Raw genomic sequence first — 20,741 nt, 5'->3', positions numbered from 1 at the left:
ATTTGCATGCTCACTTTGAAATATGTAGAACTATAGATAGTTGCCATTTCCAGAGATGGAAATATTACTACAGTTCATTGTTGTCCGTAGCTATTGTGTGCACTCAGGATGTCCTGGGGAAAGAGTGTGTACATGTTTAAAGTTGATGTGAAGTACATCAGCATTCCATTAGTAAGACACAAAGAAAGCAGTCTACCTCCAGCTGGCAGTAGGGATTTGGGGACATTTTTATTAGGAGTGTGGCAGGAATCCTGAAACTTTTGATCATATAATTTTAAAAAACATTTTAACCTCACATAATGTAATGGAATATGAAAAGGAAAGATTTCTCCAGCATATGAAGTGAAGGCCTAATAAGACTGATCAGCAGTCTTCCTGGAACAGGAAAGCTGATTAAGGCGAACAGCTTTTCTTTAGGGTGAGGTTACACATTAAATGTCTGTCTTGTACAGTGTGAGAAGAACTACTCTGAACATATTTTGACTAATGGATATACTAGATATTTTCATGGTAAGTGCTCTGAATACAGTATAGTTATTGTGTATTATGACTTTTCAAAGTCTGAATTTTATGCCTGTAAGATGATTAGTAATCAATAAATCCCTTAGCTAAATGTTGTGCATTAGGCTTGAATTTATTCTCTCAACTACTTTTTTTAATTGAATAGTTTTTAAAATATTAAATTAACTTACAAATAGGCTCTCAAATTGTGTAATGCGGTATGCAACGTGGCATGTTTGCTCCATAGAATTTTATAGTGCCTTTTTTATTTCCTTTAGTAGTACCAGTGGCACTTTTTTCTTGGTAATACAAGAAGGAAGGCGAGAAGGAAAAAGACTTGAACTGACTTGAATAGTGCCTAGAGTAATTGATGATATTTGTGTGGCTATTACTAAAAATTGTTAGTTTATTGAAGGATGTTCTAAACAAGGCACAATTTCTACACAGGAGATTACTGCATAATACCAGCACTGTTTTCTTTTTTTTAAGGAAAAAATATATATATCATAGTGTGTAAATGTATGGAAAGAGAATTGGATTTAATTTATCTAATTTACTGGTGAAAACTTTTCCTTTCACGAAGGAAGGGGAATAGAATATCTGATTGCTGGACTTTCTTTTTGTTTTTAGTTGCCCATTAGTGTTTAGACACCTGGCAGGAAGTTTTGGTGCTTTTTAAGATCACAGCCTCAGTTACATCAACTCATTAGGAAAACTGTTTTATGTGGACTAAAATTTGCACATCTCTCAATTGTATTACTAATTCTAGTAGTACATAAAGTGTGTTTTTATTTTCATATTTTAATATTTGTATATTTTGAAGCACAATCAATGTACAATGCATTTTGTATTAATTATTAATCTAGCGTTGCTAGTGTTGCAAAAGTAATTGATAAGGGAAGTACTAATTGTACTTTTGTCCTTATCAGCTCTTGAGAAGAGTTGGTAGCTGGTACAATATTTCTGTAGGATCTGGAGGGATTGACATTTTACAAAGCTCCAATAGTAAGCCTTTCTGAACAGATAGTGATCTAAAAGTCCAGTGCCTCACGAAGAAGTAATTAGGACTGTCCATCCCAAAAACCACCAGCTGTATTCAGTGGAGGATATTTTGTGGGGACACTTGGAAAGAAAACTACTCCAACCTCCTTGTTGAGTGCTTAAATTGGGAACAGATCAGTAACCTTGTATATATGTCTGTTTTGTTTTGTACCTCCTACTCCTCTCCCTATATCCTTCTGCTTCTACTTTGTTGAGGATTACTGCTGTGAGTGGAAAGGTTTTTTCCAACAGCTATATTAACCCAAGCTAACAACACTCAGTTACTAATCCATCCTCAATCATATGTGTTTACAGTAGCACCTAGAGGCCTCCATCATAACTGGGTGCTCCAGTATCCGGGTTTTGTTACTGCCTGCCACTTGAATTGAAATAGGCCTCCCTTTCCTATTTTGTGGGGAGATTTTTCTCCCACCTTGACAGACAGTGCAAGTGTCCCTACTAAGCATGGTCATCAGGATGCAGGCCTAACAGTCACGGAAGTGTTCTGCCATAGATATAGATTAGGATATTTATCTGCTCATTTGCATGCATCAACTGGGGAAGGATCCTATTTTCAGGTATAAAATGGCAAATGGAGTCCTTTTTATTGTGGTAAATTTGTTTTTAGATTCTTTTGACTATCCTGGAAAATACGAAAAATGTGGCTTGTGCCATTGTTTAAACTTCTACACACTATACTTGCAAGCTATGTGTTGCCCACCTGTTAGATGACTGAATCTCTTCTGTGAATAGTCACCCTCCTCGCCTTCCCTTACCTCAAAAAAGCTCCCACACACATTTTAACTGCAAGCCATATGATACTAGGTGAGAGGTGTTAATTTATATCAGTGAGAGAAGCATCTTGCTTAGTATACTCCATTTGATTGCAATCAACCTGAATTATTTTTAGTTTTGCTACTAACAACTTTTATAAACAATTCTCAAAGTATAGTTTCAAATACAATTACCTCTCTCTACAGACATGTTACTCTCAGGCCTCTCTAGGCTTTGTAAGTATGTTGGATTTTTTTTCCTTATTTGAATTCTGTTTGTTTCCAAAGCTGTGAACTTTAAAGAAGTTAATGAAGAAAACAAGAGAGAGCTATTTGGTGAAATATTTTCGTCCATTGACACATTGGCATTTACCTTTGGCAACATGTAAGTAAACACAGGTTGATTTGAAAGGAATTTTAAAGAGATAAAGAAAACTAACACAAAGGAGACTACTAAATGGCAAATAAGGGGGGAGGGGTGTTTGGTTTTGGGGTGATGGGGGTTTTGTTTTGTTTTTAACAAAGTCTGGTTGATCTGTGAGCTTAAGTAAAACACACCTTAAACAGGCTTGTTGTTTTTTTAGGTTTTGCTGTTTTTGTGGTTTGTATTTAAAAAGAAAAAAAATGATAGCCTACAACTTGTAAAGAAAAATTGATTTATGTAGAACCTATTGTTATACAAGCTTTTAAAAAGATGGATCTGTACTAAGGATACTATGTGACTTCATTTTAAGTGACATAAAGTTATTTCCTAAGTAACTAAGTAATGAAGCAAGTTTTTTCACTTCTGTTTTTATGGCAGTGTTTCAGACTTCCTTATGGGAGATGTAGACAATGGTTCGTCACTGGGACTTCCTGTATCTCGGAGAAGTCGGGTAGGCTGAATACATTCTTCTAGGGAGTAGAGAATAAATTTTAAAATGACAATGTCAGAGCTTTTTCATCTTTCATGGAATGTCTTTTGTTTGGATTAACTGGTTTAGAGCTTACCAAAACTGTAGACACCTTCTAAAATGACATTTTACATTTTTAGTATTATTACAGCTTTCCAACAGAAAATCTTTTTATATTTTAAAAGAAGTGCCAGTGTTCAAATATTAAAGAAAATGTAGTTTGTTTAGATTATTATTACAGGTATAAAGTAAGCTTAAATAAAAGAGTAAGCACATTGTGTGTGCTTCTAGTAAAGCATTCATTTTAAAAAAATCATGCTAGCATATTTAAAAGTAGGTATTTCAGGCCTCAAACCAGAGTTGTCATTTAAGTACTTTTTTAAAGATACTTAAAATAGTAGCATGTAAACCAGAAAAGTTATCTGATTTCCTTGAACCTCTAGTTCTTCCAAGATTATTTTTGGTTTGGCTGTTTTAACAGGATTTAACTAAAAGAACTAGAAATAATGGTGTCAGCTGGTAATCAGTATAGCAGAGCTAAAAATGTTTTAATTACCCTTTATATTGTCTTGAAAATGGATGGAAGTATTTTAAAGAGTTTTTGTTTAAAAACCCCCCATAAGAAATGATGTTTTAAAAGTGGTTTGGATATCCAGGTATGAAAAAGGTTATTGGAAACAGTCAACATGGATTTACCAAGGACAAGCTATGCCTAACCTACCTGATTGCCTTCTATAATATGATGACTGACTCTGTGAATGCAAGGAGAGCTGTGGATGTGATATACCTTGATCTTAGCAAAGCTTTTGATATGGTTGCCCACAACATTCTTGCAAGCGAACTAAGGAAGTACAGGTTGGATGAATTAGACTGTAAACTGGATAGAAAACTGGCTGGATCATTGGGCTCAGAGGGTAGTAAGTAATGGCTCAATGTCTAGTTGGCACCTCATATCAAGTGGAGTGCACCAGGGGTCAGTCGTGAGGCTGGTTTAGTCTAATATCCTCAATGACCTAGAAGATGGGATGGAGTGCAGCCACCCCCAGCAAGTTCACAGATGATACCAAGCTGGATGGAGTAGCAGATATGCTTGACAAATTGGTGGACTGGACAAAAAGAAATCTCATGAGGTTCAAAAAGGACAAGTGCAGAGTCGTGCACTTGGGACAGAACAGTCCCATGCACTAGTACAGACTGGGGACCAAATGACTAAGCAGCAGCTCTTCAGAAAAGGACTTGAGAGTTACAATGAACAATAAGCAAAATATGAGCCAGCAGTGTGTCCTTGTTGCGAAGAAGGCTAATGGCATACTGGGCTGCATTAATAGAAATGTTGCTAACAGTTTGAAGGAAGTGATTCTTTCTCTCTGGCACTCATCAGGTTGCATTTGGAGTACTGTGTCCAGTTTTGGGCCCCCCATTACAAAAGGATATGGACAAATTGGAGAGAGTCCAGTGGAGGCCAATGAAAATGGTTAGGGGACTAGGGCACATGACTTCTGAGGAGAGACTGAGGAAACTGGGCTTGTTTAGTCAGGAGAAGAGAAGACTCAGAGGTGATTTGATAGCAGCCTCCAACTACCTGAAGGGTAGTTACAAAGAGGATGGAGGTAGACCAGTGGTATTCAACCCGTGGTCTGCAGACTCCTGGGGTTCTGCAGACTGTCAATGAGGTCTGTGAAAGATGACTATTGTTATCCAAAGGTATGTGAATAACCCACACTTACAATTTAAAGGGGTCCACACCTCTATTTGAATTTTTTTAGGGGTCTGCAAATGAAAAAGGGTTGAAAACCACTGAGCTAGACTGCTCTCAGTGGTGACAGATGACAGAACAAGGAGCAGTGGTCTCAAGTTGCAGCAAGGGAAATTTAGGCTGGATATTAGGAGAAACTTTCTTACAAGGAGGGTAGTAAAGCACTGGAACAAGTGACCCAGAGAGGTTGTGGAGCCTCCATCTTTGTAGTTTTTTACAAACTGGGTAGACAGAACCTTGGATGGGATGATATAGTTGGGCATGGTCCCGCTTTGAGCAGGGAGTTGGACTAGATGGCCTCCTGAGGTCCCTAATTTTCTATGATTCTATGAACTTTCCTGTAATCCAAGCCTAGTATATATCACATGTAACAAAATCAGTGAATATATTGAGACAAACTGTTATAGCCTTAAAAATGAAGGGTGAAATTCAAACCCATATGCTGTTGGAGTATATTTTTTAGGTCTTGTCTATTTAAAAAAAACCAACAGACCTGTCAATTGTAGTTGCCTAGTATTATCATGGCCAAGTCTGAGATGAAAGGGGGTTTTTTTGTGTGTAATTCTAAAAATATATTTTTATAGCTCTAGAAAACCATGCTGATAGCAAGGGAATAACTCTGGCCTTATCAATTTGAAGAAAAGTGTGTGTTGATAGTGGTCAGTTAATGTCAAGAGCCCCAATATAGATAAGTTGCTGTCAATTGATACCATTTGAGCGTCATACCATTCAGACTTGATCCCACTGGTTAGAGGAGCCTGCTAGTATGCCATGTGCATCAAAGGGTTTCCAAAGTTGCCAATACTGGTTCAACTGAAAGGTCTCTGCAAGAGTGGGGAGCTTTAAAAACACACTTATGGAAACCAGGCCTTCAGGAAGTATGCTTTAATCCATAGTCCTGACATGGTTCTCTTGCTAGCTATTTATTAGGCATCTTCTTGTCCATGCAGGTTAAGCGGTATTTTCATAACATATTTTGGTTACAGTCTCATTACACAATGAAAGAGACTGATTAAGTTCATTACACAAACGTTTTGGTGGTGCAGAGGAGGTTCTGAGAGGAATTGATCGGCAAAGAAATTTAAAAATATGTCAGCAACCAAACTTCTCCTGACTTAAAATACAGTAATGAACAAAGATGCCTGGAGTTTCCATTTACCAGTTGGATGGACATTCAGAGATAACATTAAATAACAACGTTTTTGTAAAGGTGTTAATCAAACTGGTGCCACCATAACCATCAATACCAAAATAGAAACTATCCAGGGTTAATTTTAAGTTCTGTGTGTTAAGAAAATAAATTTGTAAAGAAATCAGAACAAAATTAAGATGGACTAAAATCAATCCGTTTGGTAGAACTTTATTTTCAAGCACTTGTTCCACAAACTATGGGAACTAATTAAATTCTAGAAGTATCTGGTTATTATTATAGCACTTCAGTTACTTGGATCAGTATCTCAAATGAGTTTCACTTTTATGGTTTTTCTGATCATCATAAAGAGAAAATCACTGTGAAACTTAAACCAAGTATTCCTGGTTTGTGTGGCTTATAACAAAATACAAATTTTTAAAGTAAGTTTTAGAGAGAAAAAGCAACCTCTTAAGAGAGTTACTTTGGACAAGTTCTCAAGGAAAGGGAGATTTGCATAAGAATAGCATGAGATGTACAAGCAAGCTTGCAAACAGTGTATTAGCTATGTTATTAAAATTATCTGACACTTCAGTAGATCTACTCGGAGCAAACTCTACAATGGAAATAGTGAATAAGAAGTGTGAAAATTGCATGCAGTTCTTTTAAATCAGCTTGTAAGATAAAAATGGGACTTTTATAGAAAAAATAGAAATGGGACATTAGCAGATGAGGATTTATGCAATCTTCCAGAATTTGACTTGGGAGACAAAAATGCAGAATTTGTTTAAACAGAGTGAAAGAGCAAGCTTCTAAATGTCAGGGCAAGTGGAAAGCCAACGAGGAAGTTGGACTAAAACACAATGAAGAAACTTTGTTAATTATCCCGTAAGGCTCACCATGTCATATTTCATGACCTGTTTTTAGTCCTGATGCTTTTCTTGAGGGGAGAGGATTAGAATCAGTTCTGGAGCAACTTGGAAGACCTGGGAAAGCTCACATACTAGACATCTGCCCTAAATTATTGCATCATTGTTAAGCACATATATTTCCAAACAGATGCATGGGTACACACATTTTAACAGTATATTCTGCCTCAGTCTAATAAGAAGAACAGAGTTGGAGGCATATTGCAGTTAGTGGTTAAGCTAAACACTTGACTAGATATCAACTAGTCAGTCCTATGTGAATGTTTACATGCTGTGGTTAAAAATAATATGTAACTATAGTTGGGAAAAAAATGCAAAGCTAAAGGAGAGTTTTTTGCTCGTTTCCAAATACACCAAGTAAATAAGCACTTTCTGTACAGAAAGTTTTGCATTTTTCCTTATAAAACCCCAATTTTATGTAAGCAGAATTTAAGGGGGGGAGCTAGTAAATCACCTTTTAAAATGAAAAGTATGGTTTTAAAATTTATATCAGAACTGGTGAGCAGTATCTTTTATGTCTCTGAGCAAGCCTTTCAGAGAGGGAAATCTATGCATATCTGAGTACATGGCAAAGGGGGAAAGTTCTTTTCACCCATTTCAATTATCTTAAGCTTAAAAGAAAATGTCTTTGCTGGGAATGAAGTGACAGGGGGAAGGAGAGTTATTTTAACAAAAAGTAAGTTGAGAATTAAAATCTACCAAGGAAGATCAGTGAGGTTCTATCCCTGGGAATAGAGAGAAACAGACAGCTGAGGATCTGGACCTAAATGACTTGTGTGATTGATGCCTGTTTGCTTTGCTACTTTTTAATCTATTCCTGAATGATCTAAAACGTGACAATAGGGAATCAATTCCATGCACCCACAGTATTGATGATTGTATCCCTGTCTTGCTTTATGCAGATGATGTGATAGGCAGATAGGTCTCCAAAGATTATGAGATGCTTTTCATCAATACTGTCTCAAATAGCTGGGAAATCAACACTCCTAAATGCAAGCTATTGCCTTTTGGGAATGAAAGGAAAAAACAAGTATAGTTTTTGTGGAAAAAAAAAAAAGAAATTAGAAATGGTGTCCTTTTTCAGAAACCTCAGAATTTATTTTACTAAAAATCTGAGCTAAAATAAATGCATTGAAAATGTAAGCATTAAAGCAAAACCAGCCTCAGGTGATGTTATATCCCTTTACAATACGACTGGTAGTGAAGAAATACTGGCAGCAGTAAAGGTCTGTAGATTTTTAGTCCATTTTATGGCATAGACCAGAACTATGGTGTGTGGACCTCATGGTTCATTCCAAAATAGAATACATTTCAAATAACTTTTCTAGTGGCCTTTATCTCTGCCAAATTCTACAGTGGGAGGAATTATGTGATCTGAAATAGAGCTGCTTAATGAGCTCTTTAACTCAGTTAAAAACTAAATTATTGGATAAATTTAGAGCTTGTACCTCTATCAGATACCCCAAGAAGTGTATTTTAGAAGCCTCTTTTCCAAATAAATCCTTATGTGGATGGTTAAATAACATTTATACTCTTCCAGATTAATCTTCTGAGAATGTGCTGACAGTTATTGACCCAATATTCCCCCCCTTCTTTAAAGCAAGATATAGATTTTAGAATTAAAGTAGCCAGCATGTGGACAGATATCCAGGCAGTGAGATTTTCTCAACCTTCTTTTTTGAGATCTATAGGGTACTTTTTTGCCTAGATAGTTCCCTCTCTGAAATACAAAACCACATATTCAACAAGAAGCCATTACAAGACTGCAGTTCACTCCAATGAGCTCTGTAGATGTCATGGGCTGGTGGTTATATTTGGATAGGACATCTTGTAGGAAGAGCGAGATAGATGATTTAACTCACTGTTTGTGGTCTTATTCATTCTTTGATGAAATAGGATGGAAATGGATGTCTCCGTTAATAGAAAATTTTAATTACTAGGCTAATGAAGAAAAAACAAGTTGGCTTCTCTCTAACAACTTATAGCCTGTCCTATATTATGTACGATTTTTTGCGCTACTTACACAAATAAGGGCCAAAATCAACTAGAATTGCCTATTTTACTTTTTTCACTCTATTTTATATTGCTTCACTTTATTTTGTTGTTTCATCATATATTATGTTCGATTTTGCTTTTGTTAAAATTAATAGAATGTGTAATTTCATTGTAGGCAGGCAAGGTTCCTTGGGTGAATTTGATATCTTTTATTAGACCAACCCAAATGGTTGGAGAATAGTTATTAAGCAAGCTTTCGAGTTCAAAAACCCTTCGTCAGGCTAAGGAAGTTTCAGCAGTTGGTGTGTGCTCTTCCTGGATGGAATGAAAAGTAAAGAAGCCAGCGGCTGGGCTGGGGAGTCAGTTGCCAGGCAGATTGTATGCTTTTACCAATAACCACACATGTAACTTTATTATCATATAGTATATTACTTTGATTGTTAATTTTATTGCAGTGATTTAGTGAAAGCTGTCAGTAAGTTACTATTTCAACCACTAAATGACTTGTATCGTAAAGATCCATATCAGATGGATCTTCTGTAAGCTTAAGTAAGCTTAAGTAGAAGTGTCACTTGATTAATGCAGGGTATCCATTTTTCTTTCTTCTTTTTTTCTTCCCTCTCCCCTTTTTTATTCATCCTTAGAGGCTTACAAGTTATGTAAAGCCCTCTGCCATACCAGAGTCAGAAGCTTAGATATGTCTCAGGTGTGAGTAGAAGCCAAATCACTAATCCATATTGATCTAAAACTATACTCGTTTGCTGTTTTGCTAGTTTGACGAGACGACTTTGATTTTCTTTTACTGCATTGCAAATCTATATCTCCAACCAGAACATCTAATTAAACGTGTGGTGATTTGACTTGCATATGAGAAGTGGGGGTTCTCTAGCCTTTGGCAATGATTTGATGATTGCCCGGGCCTTTTGAAATTTTCTGTGTGACTGATGATACACATCTTTATTTTGGGAAGGGAGGAGTTGGATATTGAGCTGCTAGCATGTTGCTCAAGAAAGTGGTGCAGAAAAGCTACATGTATACTATTTTTAACCTTAAGTTTGTTTCCAATGCTAATATCCCAGCTGGTTTGATTTTTACATCTGTTCCCATAAACATTACAAATAAATTGCACTTATTTTTAGCTTTCCTGTATTTTGCCAAATATATTTAGTCTATTGGGGTAGAGAACTTAAAAGATGGGGTTTTAATGAAGTATTGGAGGGAAATCTCCTGTGAAGCATCAGGGGAACTGTCCAGATAGAAAATAACTTATTTTATAAATGGTGATCAGTAACTATAGATTTGGATGAAATTCTGATAAGTTCCCTTGTTTTACCAGGGATTGTTTCTCTCTGTCCTTGCTAGTAGCAATGAGCATCTGTGTGTGGGGTGGGAGAAGTTAATTGTAGCTCTGTTTCTTTCCTGACTCTTATCCAGAATGCCACTGATTTGCTGAAAGGCATGTGTGTATTTGACATTAAGCCTGCATGAAGTGCTTAACTCTTTCTAATAGAGGGGTGGAAAAAGTGGTGGATTCAATGAACTGCTTTGTTAAATAATTAACTCATTCATCAGAACCACTTGAAAAACTGTTGCTCAAAAATGTTTGAAGACATGCAAAGATTCCCTGGTATTTAAACTGTCTTTGTATCTGAGGCCACTGGGACTTTAAAGAGGTGCTCCAGGTTCTTAGACATGAATGGATTCTAACCCTGTCTCCTGCTTGTCAGTGATAAATTGTGACACAAAGGGCAGGTAGCTCATGTTTTGTTAGTTTGTTTTCAGTCCTAGATGTAGCTAGTCTAACCCCGGTTTTATTTTTATTACATGTAAGTCTTTTGAAAACCTTTCTGTGGAATCTGTGGGATCACTGCATGAAAGGGATGATATTCAAGGTACAGGTAACTTTTCACATTAACAAGCATCTTTTTTAATTTTTTTAATGTATGCCTACTAGCTTGCATTATTTTTATACTTTAAACCAATTTCTAAAATCCTTGTGTCCATTTTTTTTACATATGCAGACTAACATTATAACTAAATTAATGTAAACAACTTACATTTCAACAGGCTCAATATTTGTGATAATAACCAAAGTTATGTATCTTTCTGAAGACAGTAGATCAATGCTGAGCCAGATTTGTATGCAGCTGGGTCGCTTTTTTAAAGAAAGTTTTTATACTGACCAGATGACTAATAAAGATAAAACACTGTGACCCTTTAATATGTTCTAAAATCCCTGCCAGTTCTATTTAGAGTCAACTGGTATTAAAGAACAGCTCAAGATTTGAGCTGCTTCAGTATTTGCAGTCGGCTGATGCTAGATTTACCGTTGGTGTGTGGTCATGTCTAAAATTCACTTGTTTGCATTTGACCCTTTGTTTTCAGGACAGCTTCAAGCTGAAGAGCTTGATAGCAAGCTCCTAAGAAATGACAGCGGAATTGAATCAGCTCTGTCTTATGCTAAAGCGTGGTCAAAATATACCAAGGATGTAGTCGCTTGGGTAGAAAAAAAGCTGAGCTTGGGTGAGTGGCTCTTTCTGGTATCTAATCAGCTTTGTCATGATGGAATTAAATCTGTTGTCAGGCCTGTGCTGTAGACTGTCAATAATGTGATTTCTAAATGAGTAGCTGTTCCACTCAAGTGACTAGAACTGTTGCCCATTTCCTTTAATTAAAGGGCTGTAACAATGAAAATGGTGTACAAAGAGTATAAAATGTCATTTGTCGTTGTTGCTCTTTATATACTTAATGTATGGACCTTTTTTTTTTTTCCACAGAAGGAGAATGTGCTAAAAATTTAGCAAAAATGGCTGAGACTGCTAAAACTGTTGTTGGGTCCCAGGTGAGTGACTAATTGATTTTGAATTTGTTTAAAAATGTCTTGAATTTGAATAACACTCCTTGCCATCAAAAGTCCCATTTTTAGGCACCACATTCAACTTTTGCTTTAATTAGTATAAAGCATGTTACATGATAAATTAATGACTAAAAATACACTTGTGTATCTTATTTGGCTCTGTGGATATTTGAAAAATTTTATGTTGGAAGTGAACTCTTTGTGGAATTTACTAACTTCAATAAAAGGTCTTTAGATTGCCTTGCAACATGCTTCTTATTTTTGGGGGGTGGGTTGTTATATGGGTTTTTTTTCTAATTTTCTTAACCTTTATATTTGAGCTTGTGGACACCTTCCTTTTTTGAAGTATTATTTTAAATTCATCCATTTGAGAAAAGTGGATAACAGTAACCTTCACATTACTACATAACTCATAGAGAGAAACTTTGTTAAACTTTACACTCTTAAAAAAAAAAAAAAAAAAAGCTAAATCCTAATAGGCTCTAGAATGACTGACTGCATCCCTGTCTTCCTCACTAGAACGCTACTATTTTCCACTGTGTTTAATCCTAGGTTTACATGCCGTTCCAATCGATATTCACAAATGCTTTTCAAAATGATATTGAGAACAGTCAACTTTGGCAACAAACAGCAACTGCTCTGCAGTCTAACAAATTTGTGCAGGTAAAAATGTGTTTCTGACTCATTGTTCAGATTTTTAAAAAGTTATGCCTGTACCATTTATAATAAAATAAGGGAAAACATACTTAGCCTATAAACTTTATGTACTCTATGAATCTTTCTTATTTAGCCTCTCCTAGGGAGAAAAAATGAGTTGGATAAACAAAGAAAAGAGATTAAGGAGCTTTGGCAGCGAGAACAGAAGAAAATGGTTCGTATTTCTTTGTACCTAACAATATTTTCACATTTTTCACCATGTAAACTGATGCTTTCAAAACTGAACATCTGAAGTTAGGCCTCCAAATTTATACTGAGTATTCATCCTTCTTACTGACCACAGTTCATAGCTCCTAGGCTCTTAGCAAATGCCAGTTCTTCAGGTGTTTGCTTGTTATGCAATTAAAACTACAAAATGGAGGCTTTTGCTGAACAGTCCTTTTCCGGTTGCCTACTTCCACTTTTATATGTAAGAAAGATTTGTTCTTTGCTTTTCTACTGATATATTGTGTAGCAAGAATTGGAAGCTACTTTAAGAAAAGCGAAGCTACTCTACATGCAGCGCCAAGATGACTATGAAAAGGCAAAATCCTCCACTGTTCGTGCTGAGGAAGAACATTTGAGCTATAGTGGAGGTCTTATGAAAGATGTCAGCAAACAATTGGAGAAAAAACGAAGGCTCGAAGAGGAGGCTCTTCAAAAAGTAAGTTCTTTGCTTATTCATTAAGGGCTTCATGATGGTGTTTTCTGGTTCTACCACTACCTTGACAATGAGAGATCACTTAGCTGTTTATAATTTTCTTTCCTGCCATGCTTGTATAAATAAAAGTAAATGTTCTTCTTTTTTTTTTCCCTACAAAAGAATCCCAAGTTACAAGCTTACTAAAGTATTTTTTTTCTTAGCTTATTTCAGGTACCAAAGTTCTAGAGTCCATCAGTTACCTGTATTTAGCTATGTTTATTTTCTTTAGGCTGAAGAGGCCAATGAACACTACAAAGCCAGTATGGCAGAAGTTGAAGAAAAGAGAAATGATCTGGAAAGCATCAAAAGTGATATTTTAACACAGCTACGGGGACTTATTTACCAGTGTGATCTTACTCTTAAAGCTGTAAGGATGCCTTTTAAAAAAAAAAAAAAATTCTTAGTGGAAAGGAGAAAATCAAGGGTAAATGTTAAGGGCTTATTCGGAATGGGTAAGGATTGATGTATGCAAAACTAGAAGAAAAGCAGCATGTTCTCATATGATTGTAGGCATCGCTCTGAAAAAGACTACAAGTTCTTGAGGTACAATTATGCTGCCTTCACATACATTATTTGGTTCTACCCATTTTTTTTAATATCTTGATTTTTTTTTTTTCCCCCCCATAAGTTTTCATAAACCTGCAAGAATTCTGTATGTGGGTAGAATTTTTATAAACTTTAGTATAAATGCCAGTGATGACAATTGCAAAGAGACATGCCCTGGTTTGTTTTGTGTTGCTCATGAAACGTGTTGCATTGTCTTTGTTTGTGCATTAAGAATGACATTTCATGTATTAAGAGTTACAGTATGCAAGCCAATATAAAACGGGTGTAGTTTTGAGCTCATTAACCTAGGTGACATTCTTGAAACTATTATGCATTCAGTTTTGACTGACTCAGTATGAAACTTTGTGGGCATGTGTAAACATGCCAAGAGATATAGTATCAATATTTTAGAAAATATATGAAAAGATCTACTGTCTTGTTTTGGTTAATCTTCTTTTCAGAAGACGGACATAGTTATTAAGGTTAGAAAAAGCTTAGGCCAACTTGACAACTTAGATGTATGCTACTAATGACATTAACCACTTTATATAATGTTCCAGATATTTCTAGTTAAGAGGACAAATTGTTATGGGAAGGGGGGGGGTTCTAATTTAAAAAAACACACTGAAAGAGCTCAATTGGCAATATATGGTAAAATGGTTGTGCATATACCTGGAAGGGTGAGGTGGTATGATTACACCCCACCTCTGCTGCTGTCACAGGTTCCTCCTTTTAGCACCTCTTCTCTCCTTGTCCCTCACCCACAATTGTTCCCCACTGGCTGGGATCAGGCACTGAAAGGAGGAACCTGTGAACTGCTGCTGCTGTCCCCAGCTGATGCAGGCATGGAGGCAGGCAACCCAAAAGCCACTAATAACCCTCTCCTGCCCTGTGCTGTGGTGAGCAACTGTGTGGGGGAGCCCAGCTCAGCTGAAGACAGCAGTGGTGGGTGGCATGCATGTTCCCAGTCAGCAGGAGACACCTGGGAAGGGGAGGGACAAGGCGCAAGGGTGGAAGGAACGTATGCACCATTGCCTCTGTCCCCAGCAAAGCCCAGCTTCCCAAACAGCCACTCCCTGCAGTGTGGGGTAGGGGCAGCTCCTGGCCCCTTCTCTGCCCCCAGGCCAGCTGAGGACAGTGGCAGCTGGGGGGCAGGTCTCTCCCTTCCTGTGCCTGCTCCCTGGTCATCTCCCCAATGTCCTACACTAATCCAAGCCACACCTTGCCCTACCCCCTCTCTAGGCTGAAGGATGGTGTGTCGCACTGTTTAGTAAATCCTAATAGGCAAAGATTTCAAGGTAGCGCAAAAGGACCAAGCATCAAATTAACTAATACCGATGTGGAAAGCTTCCAGATTCTAACTATGCCAAACCATTCTCAATAGAAATGCACAGTTTCTTATCTTGGCATGTTCGTTCCAGTTCTCCACATGTTCTGGTTTAAATGCTCTAATGTTTAGTGCAGTTAGTGAAAGGGTGTAATTGAATCAATGTCATTTGCCTTTCTAGGCGAAAAACTGTTTATGCAGAATAACTAATCTAAGTTTTGTTAGAAAAGACCAAATCCAAAAGAGAGCCATGTTTTATGTTTCAACTTACAATAAGGATAGCTTTGGTAAATAGCATTTTTACAGGTACTTACAATTTTCTTATTCACTACATAAATAAGTTACACCTTCCGTGGAAAGAGGGTTGAAAAGAAGCCACTTGTGATGTGATGTGATGTACAATATCAGGTGGTGTTAGTCCTACAAAACCTAGGAACTATATTGCATGTACCTTATTTGTTAACTTGCTATTTCTGTGTATACTCAAACATGTAGACCCAAAACATTTATCCAGAGTCTACCGGAATTATGGTCTGTGCTCATCACTTCCCCTGCTTAACAAATTTAGAATGTGCAAAACTGGCACAGCTCCTTTGCTTCTGAGTGCAGGGGAGGCTGTAGTGACCCCACTTCAGGTTCACATCCTTTGTGTCCTTTGCTGCTCTGCAGGGAGCATAGTTTCTGGGGTAACAAGAACATGAATCTACAAGACAGGAAGTCATCACCTGTAGAGTAAGGTGGAAGGCCAGCAGCAACGGTAGCAATTCCAAAACTACAGCTAGAGCCATGCCATGACTGGGTTGTCAGTTTTGCCCTATGAAAAGATCATTTCTTTCCAGAGCTGTTCAGACCCCAGAAAATAAGTTGTTCTTATTTTATAGTCTGCTTCCTAGGGAAAAGGTTTTTGCTCTTTATTTCTTACTAGCCAACTGCCCATCAAGAATGATGTGAGGGGAGGGGGCTGGGATGGAGTGCCGCCACCTAACGCCCCATGCTCCTGCTGTTCTGCCTCTTGCAGGGAGCAGGGTAGGGGAGCCGAGGCCAGCTGGCCTTGGCTCCCCCACCCTCTGTCAGGTCCTTGGCGCGGCTTCGAAATCATGGCAGCGCTCCCCCACACTTGGAGCACTCTGGCTATTTCCATCAGCCGATCAGAGTGTGAATAAAGCATTATAGACAGACAGACAGACAGACTTAGGCTTTTATAATATTAGAATCCTGAGATCTAACATGGAGACCAAGCTGAAGCTGGTGCTTCTAGTCCTTCACCATTGTGAAGGTGACTTGCTTGTTCCTGATGAAAAGAGGATGCAAATTGCCTATGTGTTTTGTCATGTACCAACCTTAAGCAGAGAGAAGCTGGAGTTATAGTTATCAAGAGGGGAGGAATGGGTATATGTTGGGGCTGAAGGGGAGAGCAGAAGTGTAGTGACACTGATCTGCAGCTGTTTTCTGGAAACCCTGGGAAAGTCTAGCCATAAACATTTATATTTGGCACTGTTAGCAAGTTGGCTTGTGTCCTTAAAATGAATTGCTTAACTTTTTTTCCGTAATAAAGTTACCATGAGGGGTGGATTGAAGTATAAGCAGACTTGTAAACGTTCTTAAAATGTCTAAAACTTGTGTTGTGTTTTGTTTTTAACAAAACACTTTTGTTTCATAACAGGCAACAGTTAACCTATTCCAGCTGCAGCATGCCCAGGTTGTGTCCCTTCCAGTCAACTGTCAGTCCCTCTGTGAGAGTGCCAAGTTGTATGACCCAGGACAGCAATATTTGGAGTTTGTGAAAAATTTGCCAAAGGAAGATATTCCCATTGAATCGGGTTCCTTTGAAACTCAGAGCTCCCAAGTGGATGGGTGAGAACTAATATATTAATACCATTTGTTTATCTGGAATTAAATCTAAGGAAAAATGTTACAGAAGAAAACACAGTGGTGAAATAGAATTTTTGCAAGAGTAAAAAGGAATTTGTCATTTCACCATGACTGGGATATGATTTATGCATCCCCCTAGCTCTGTATATTCAGTAGCTACATTAAACAAGTACAATATTAATGTTATAACTAAAACCTGACTCTTAATTCCTACCTGAATGTCATATTTAATCTTTTATGTGTGATAAAGCTAAATAGAGTATAGCTAAACCATTTGATTCAAGTGACTCAACTTACTACTGTTTATCTATGCCAGGGGTGGGCAAAATGGCGGATCCAGCCAGCAGCCAGAGTTCATTTCCCCGCAGCCTCTGCCTGCATCGCTGGCCAGTTTCCAAGGAGACCCCAAGGAGCAGCAGTGATCTGAGAGCACAGGGCCAGGATTTCCATTGAGACTAGCCACAGCAGCACTGGCATGTGCAGCTGGGCAGGGAGCTGCTCCAGGGTCAGGGCTGGGATCTTGCAATGGTGACAACATGGTCCAGAGCCTGGGCAGAGCTGCAATTCACTGCCTGCACATCTCTGCCCGGGGCATGCAGGCAGCAGACCTCAGCTCTGCCCTGGATTCAGATCACACTGTCACTGCAGCAAGATCCCATCCCTGGAGTAACTTCCCATCCAGCTGCGTACCCTGCCAGCACTGCTGGGGCCAGTCTCTATGGCAACCTTGGCTCTGCACTGTCAGGGCCCCATCACTTCTGGGGTCTCTATGGAAACCAGCTGTAGTGACACAGGCAGAGGCTGCTGGGAAATGGACCACCATGGGTCTAATTTGGCCTGTGAGCCAGACTTTGCCTGCCCCTGATTTATACGCTGGGTAAAGATGTAAATCCTGAACTCTGTATGTAGAGCATCTGTTGGGTATGCTGTATCGGAGCTCCTTGATTCTAGAAACCTAAAGTTTGGAAAGTAGAAACGAAAGAAGGCATGAGTGCTTCCAAGACTCTTACACTTTTTGTTGCTCTGTCCAAATTGCGTTTTGTCTTAGGTTTTAAGCTTTTGGGGCAGAAAGTATCTCCTGTCTGTCTGTCCAGCATTTAGCAGGTTGGTGCCTTCTGGTATAACCTCCAGATCAGTGGTTCTCAACCCTAAGCTCAAGGCAGCCCTCAGTTGACTCAATTTTTGTGAATTGAGCAGCACGCCACTTTAAAAACTAATTTATTACAGTGCTGACCTCCTTGCAGAAAAGCCAAGTGGTGAGATAGAGTAGCAGCCAGGCAGCAACAAGCCCGAGCCTGCACTTGCTTCCTCCCATCTGGCCCATCTCCTCACACCTTGTGGAACTCTTCAAAATGTCTCATGGCACCTTCATTGAGAATCACTGCTCGAGATGCTATTAGAATACAAATTGTTAAAATGGCAGGTTTTGTTAAACAAAACTTGATATAAATGCATCACTCATTCCAAGTGAGTACCAGTCTGTGCGCTCCACGAGAGCTTTTATTGGTTGTTTGTTGGGGGGGGGGGAAGGGGGGGTAATGTAAATTAGGGCTGTGTGAAATTGCACTGGGTGTTATATTTCAAAGCTGTTTCGATGCGTTTCAAGCTCGAAACAACGAAATCAAAATGAAACAAAAGGCTTCAAAACAGCTTTGAAACAAAATGAGGGTGCTGGAAATGTTTCAAAAGTTTCAAAACGTTTCACGTTGCGAAGCCAGGCTTGCTTGGCTTCAGCGCCGGTCCCAGCCAGCAGTGGCAGCCTCCTGTCATCCTGCATGCAGATCCAGGGGCCTGCACCCCCTGGGAGGGAGGAGTTTGTCAGCCCTGCAGCCCTCCTGGGGGGCGCAGGCCCCCAGATCTGTGCGTGGAATGACAGCATGCTGCTGCTACTGGGGCCAGCAGCCCCCAGGAGGAGTCCGACGCAGCCCCACAGCCCTCCCAGGGGTGTGGGCTGCCAGATCTGCAGGCGGGATGACGAGGCTGCTGCTACCGGCAAGTGATATGAGTTTTCCTTTCAACTGTTTGAGGTGCAGTTTCCCAGAAATGAAGTCAAAATGAAATGGTTCTGTTTTGCGCAGCCCTATTAAATGTAATAATGGAGAGGCTATAAACAAGTATTTCAACTTGTTGCATACATATGCTAAGTGATTTTCCACATTTAATTCACTATAAAAGTCTTTTTGGCACTTAAGCTGAAGTGCCAAAATACCCATTCCTATCTGTGTGTTTCACAGTTCTACAGGAAGGCTGTCGTCATAGTGTTTCAAAAGGAAATTAAGTACAAAAACTGAATGCTTGAGTCGGACATGCACCAACAAAAGCCAGGAAATTCAAAGTTAAGGCAAAGATTCTTAGTTCTAGTCTTGAAATTTCCTGCCTTTCATGAGTCTGATTCAGTACATACTCCTGAATTTTTCAGAGTTGTCAGAGGTTTCAGTATGTCACTCCAACAACAAAAAAAGTAGGTGTGGAAGTCTGAAATCCCTATGTATATTTACCCACAGTATTTAAAATTGGCTTGTTTCAGAACTGATTATTTTTCCCAGCTTATTGATCTTCTCATAGGGCCTAGCAATCTCTCATACACTCTTAAGTGATTGCTTTAATTATTGTCTAGATCTGTGTATACCTAAGAGGCAAATCCATTGCAAAAATGTAAATTTTAAATGTTTTGAAGCCCTCATCGCAGCTTCCATCAAATGGGTAGAGACGAGCTGATTAAGTGCAGTCTCCCCTACTGTTAAACTTGGCTAGCAAGCAGTTTAATCCACAGGGTGCTTCAGCATTTTAGGTTAATTAGATTGTTAACTGCATTCTTTCATTACATCTTAAGAGCAGAATTTAACAGCCAAGTACTAGGAACTTTCTGTGAAATTGTGAAGCCATGCTTAGTACTCCTAAAAACCATATTAAGTATTTTAGGGAATAAGTCCAAGTAAACATTTAGACCCTTACTTAAAATCTATGTCCTTTATAGATCAGTCATTTTAGACCAATGGCATAAAGAGTTCACATTCATTTTAGAGTAATTTAAAGTAACAAATAGTTGGGCAGTTGGGAAGAGACGGTATTTGGAAGAGAGAACAGGACTGGAAATCAGAACCACTGAGTTCTAATCCTAGCTCTACAGGTGAGTCCCTCTAGCTAAGACTTACATTTGTCCTGTTGCTGTAGTTTCATAAGGACAAAGTAGGGGGTATAATATACTGATTTTTGGAAAAAAAGATGTTGAAAGGGCCTGTACCATATGAAACATACTACTGCTATGTTAGTAGGAGAATGTATTCCCTATAACCATTTAACACATGGAATTGTACCAATATAACAGAAGGCAAAATTTGGTTGTGTAAATATTTTCCATGATGTATATTGTGAGCTTAATTATGAACCATTGATGAGAACAGTAGAAATACTGAGCAATTAGTGCTTTGAAAAATAAAATGTATTAGGATTTTAATTGAATGCTAATTTAGTCACCTCCCCAATAAAATGGATTTTCTTTTTTAAGTGTTTTTAGTAAACAGGCAACGAACAGTGCCCATGCATCACATGGAAACTTATCTCAGTGTTCTGGAGATTTCCCTACACAGTCGTTAGAGGATGTTGGAAGCCCGACTTACTGTCGTTCTCATAAGATTGGAGAGAAGAGATCTGCCAGCAGCACAGATATCCAAGGTAATTCTTTTACGTTTCTACAAGCTTTCGTTTCTAAATAGAAAGGTC

At 38.4% G+C, this 20,741-nt stretch overlaps 1 protein-coding gene across 8 annotated transcripts in view; it reads left to right on the top strand.

Moving 5' to 3' along the window:
- The window catches only part of ARHGAP29 (Rho GTPase activating protein 29), an 89,426-nt gene that overhangs the window by 55,686 nt on the left and 12,999 nt on the right, over positions 1 to 20,741 (top strand). For 5 of the 8 annotated variants that reach the window (XM_014599727.3, XM_059728066.1, XM_019479099.2 and 2 more), the window contains 11 exons: positions 2,604 to 2,700; positions 3,118 to 3,190; positions 10,849 to 10,915; positions 11,403 to 11,540; positions 11,795 to 11,859; positions 12,427 to 12,537; positions 12,665 to 12,745; positions 13,046 to 13,234; positions 13,503 to 13,640; positions 16,810 to 17,000; positions 20,527 to 20,693. In XM_014599727.3, coding sequence (XP_014455213.1) covers positions 2,604 to 2,700; positions 3,118 to 3,190; positions 10,849 to 10,915; positions 11,403 to 11,540; positions 11,795 to 11,859; positions 12,427 to 12,537; positions 12,665 to 12,745; positions 13,046 to 13,234; positions 13,503 to 13,640; positions 16,810 to 17,000; positions 20,527 to 20,693 — 1,317 coding nt within the window. Of the gene's footprint in view, positions 1 to 219; positions 511 to 2,603; positions 2,701 to 3,117; positions 3,191 to 10,848; positions 10,916 to 11,402; positions 11,541 to 11,794; positions 11,860 to 12,426; positions 12,538 to 12,664; positions 12,746 to 13,045; positions 13,235 to 13,502; positions 13,641 to 16,809; positions 17,001 to 20,526; positions 20,694 to 20,741 lie in introns of those variants that run through there. The other 3 variants (XM_019479103.2, XM_014599728.3, XM_059728067.1) reach the window with 3 other exon arrangements.

This window comes from Alligator mississippiensis, chromosome 5 (assembly GCF_030867095.1).
Source record: "Alligator mississippiensis isolate rAllMis1 chromosome 5, rAllMis1, whole genome shotgun sequence".
NCBI lineage: Eukaryota > Metazoa > Chordata > Crocodylia > Alligatoridae > Alligator > Alligator mississippiensis.
The sequence above is the reverse complement of the archived record's forward strand: the minus strand, read 5'-3'. Positions and strand labels throughout refer to the sequence as shown.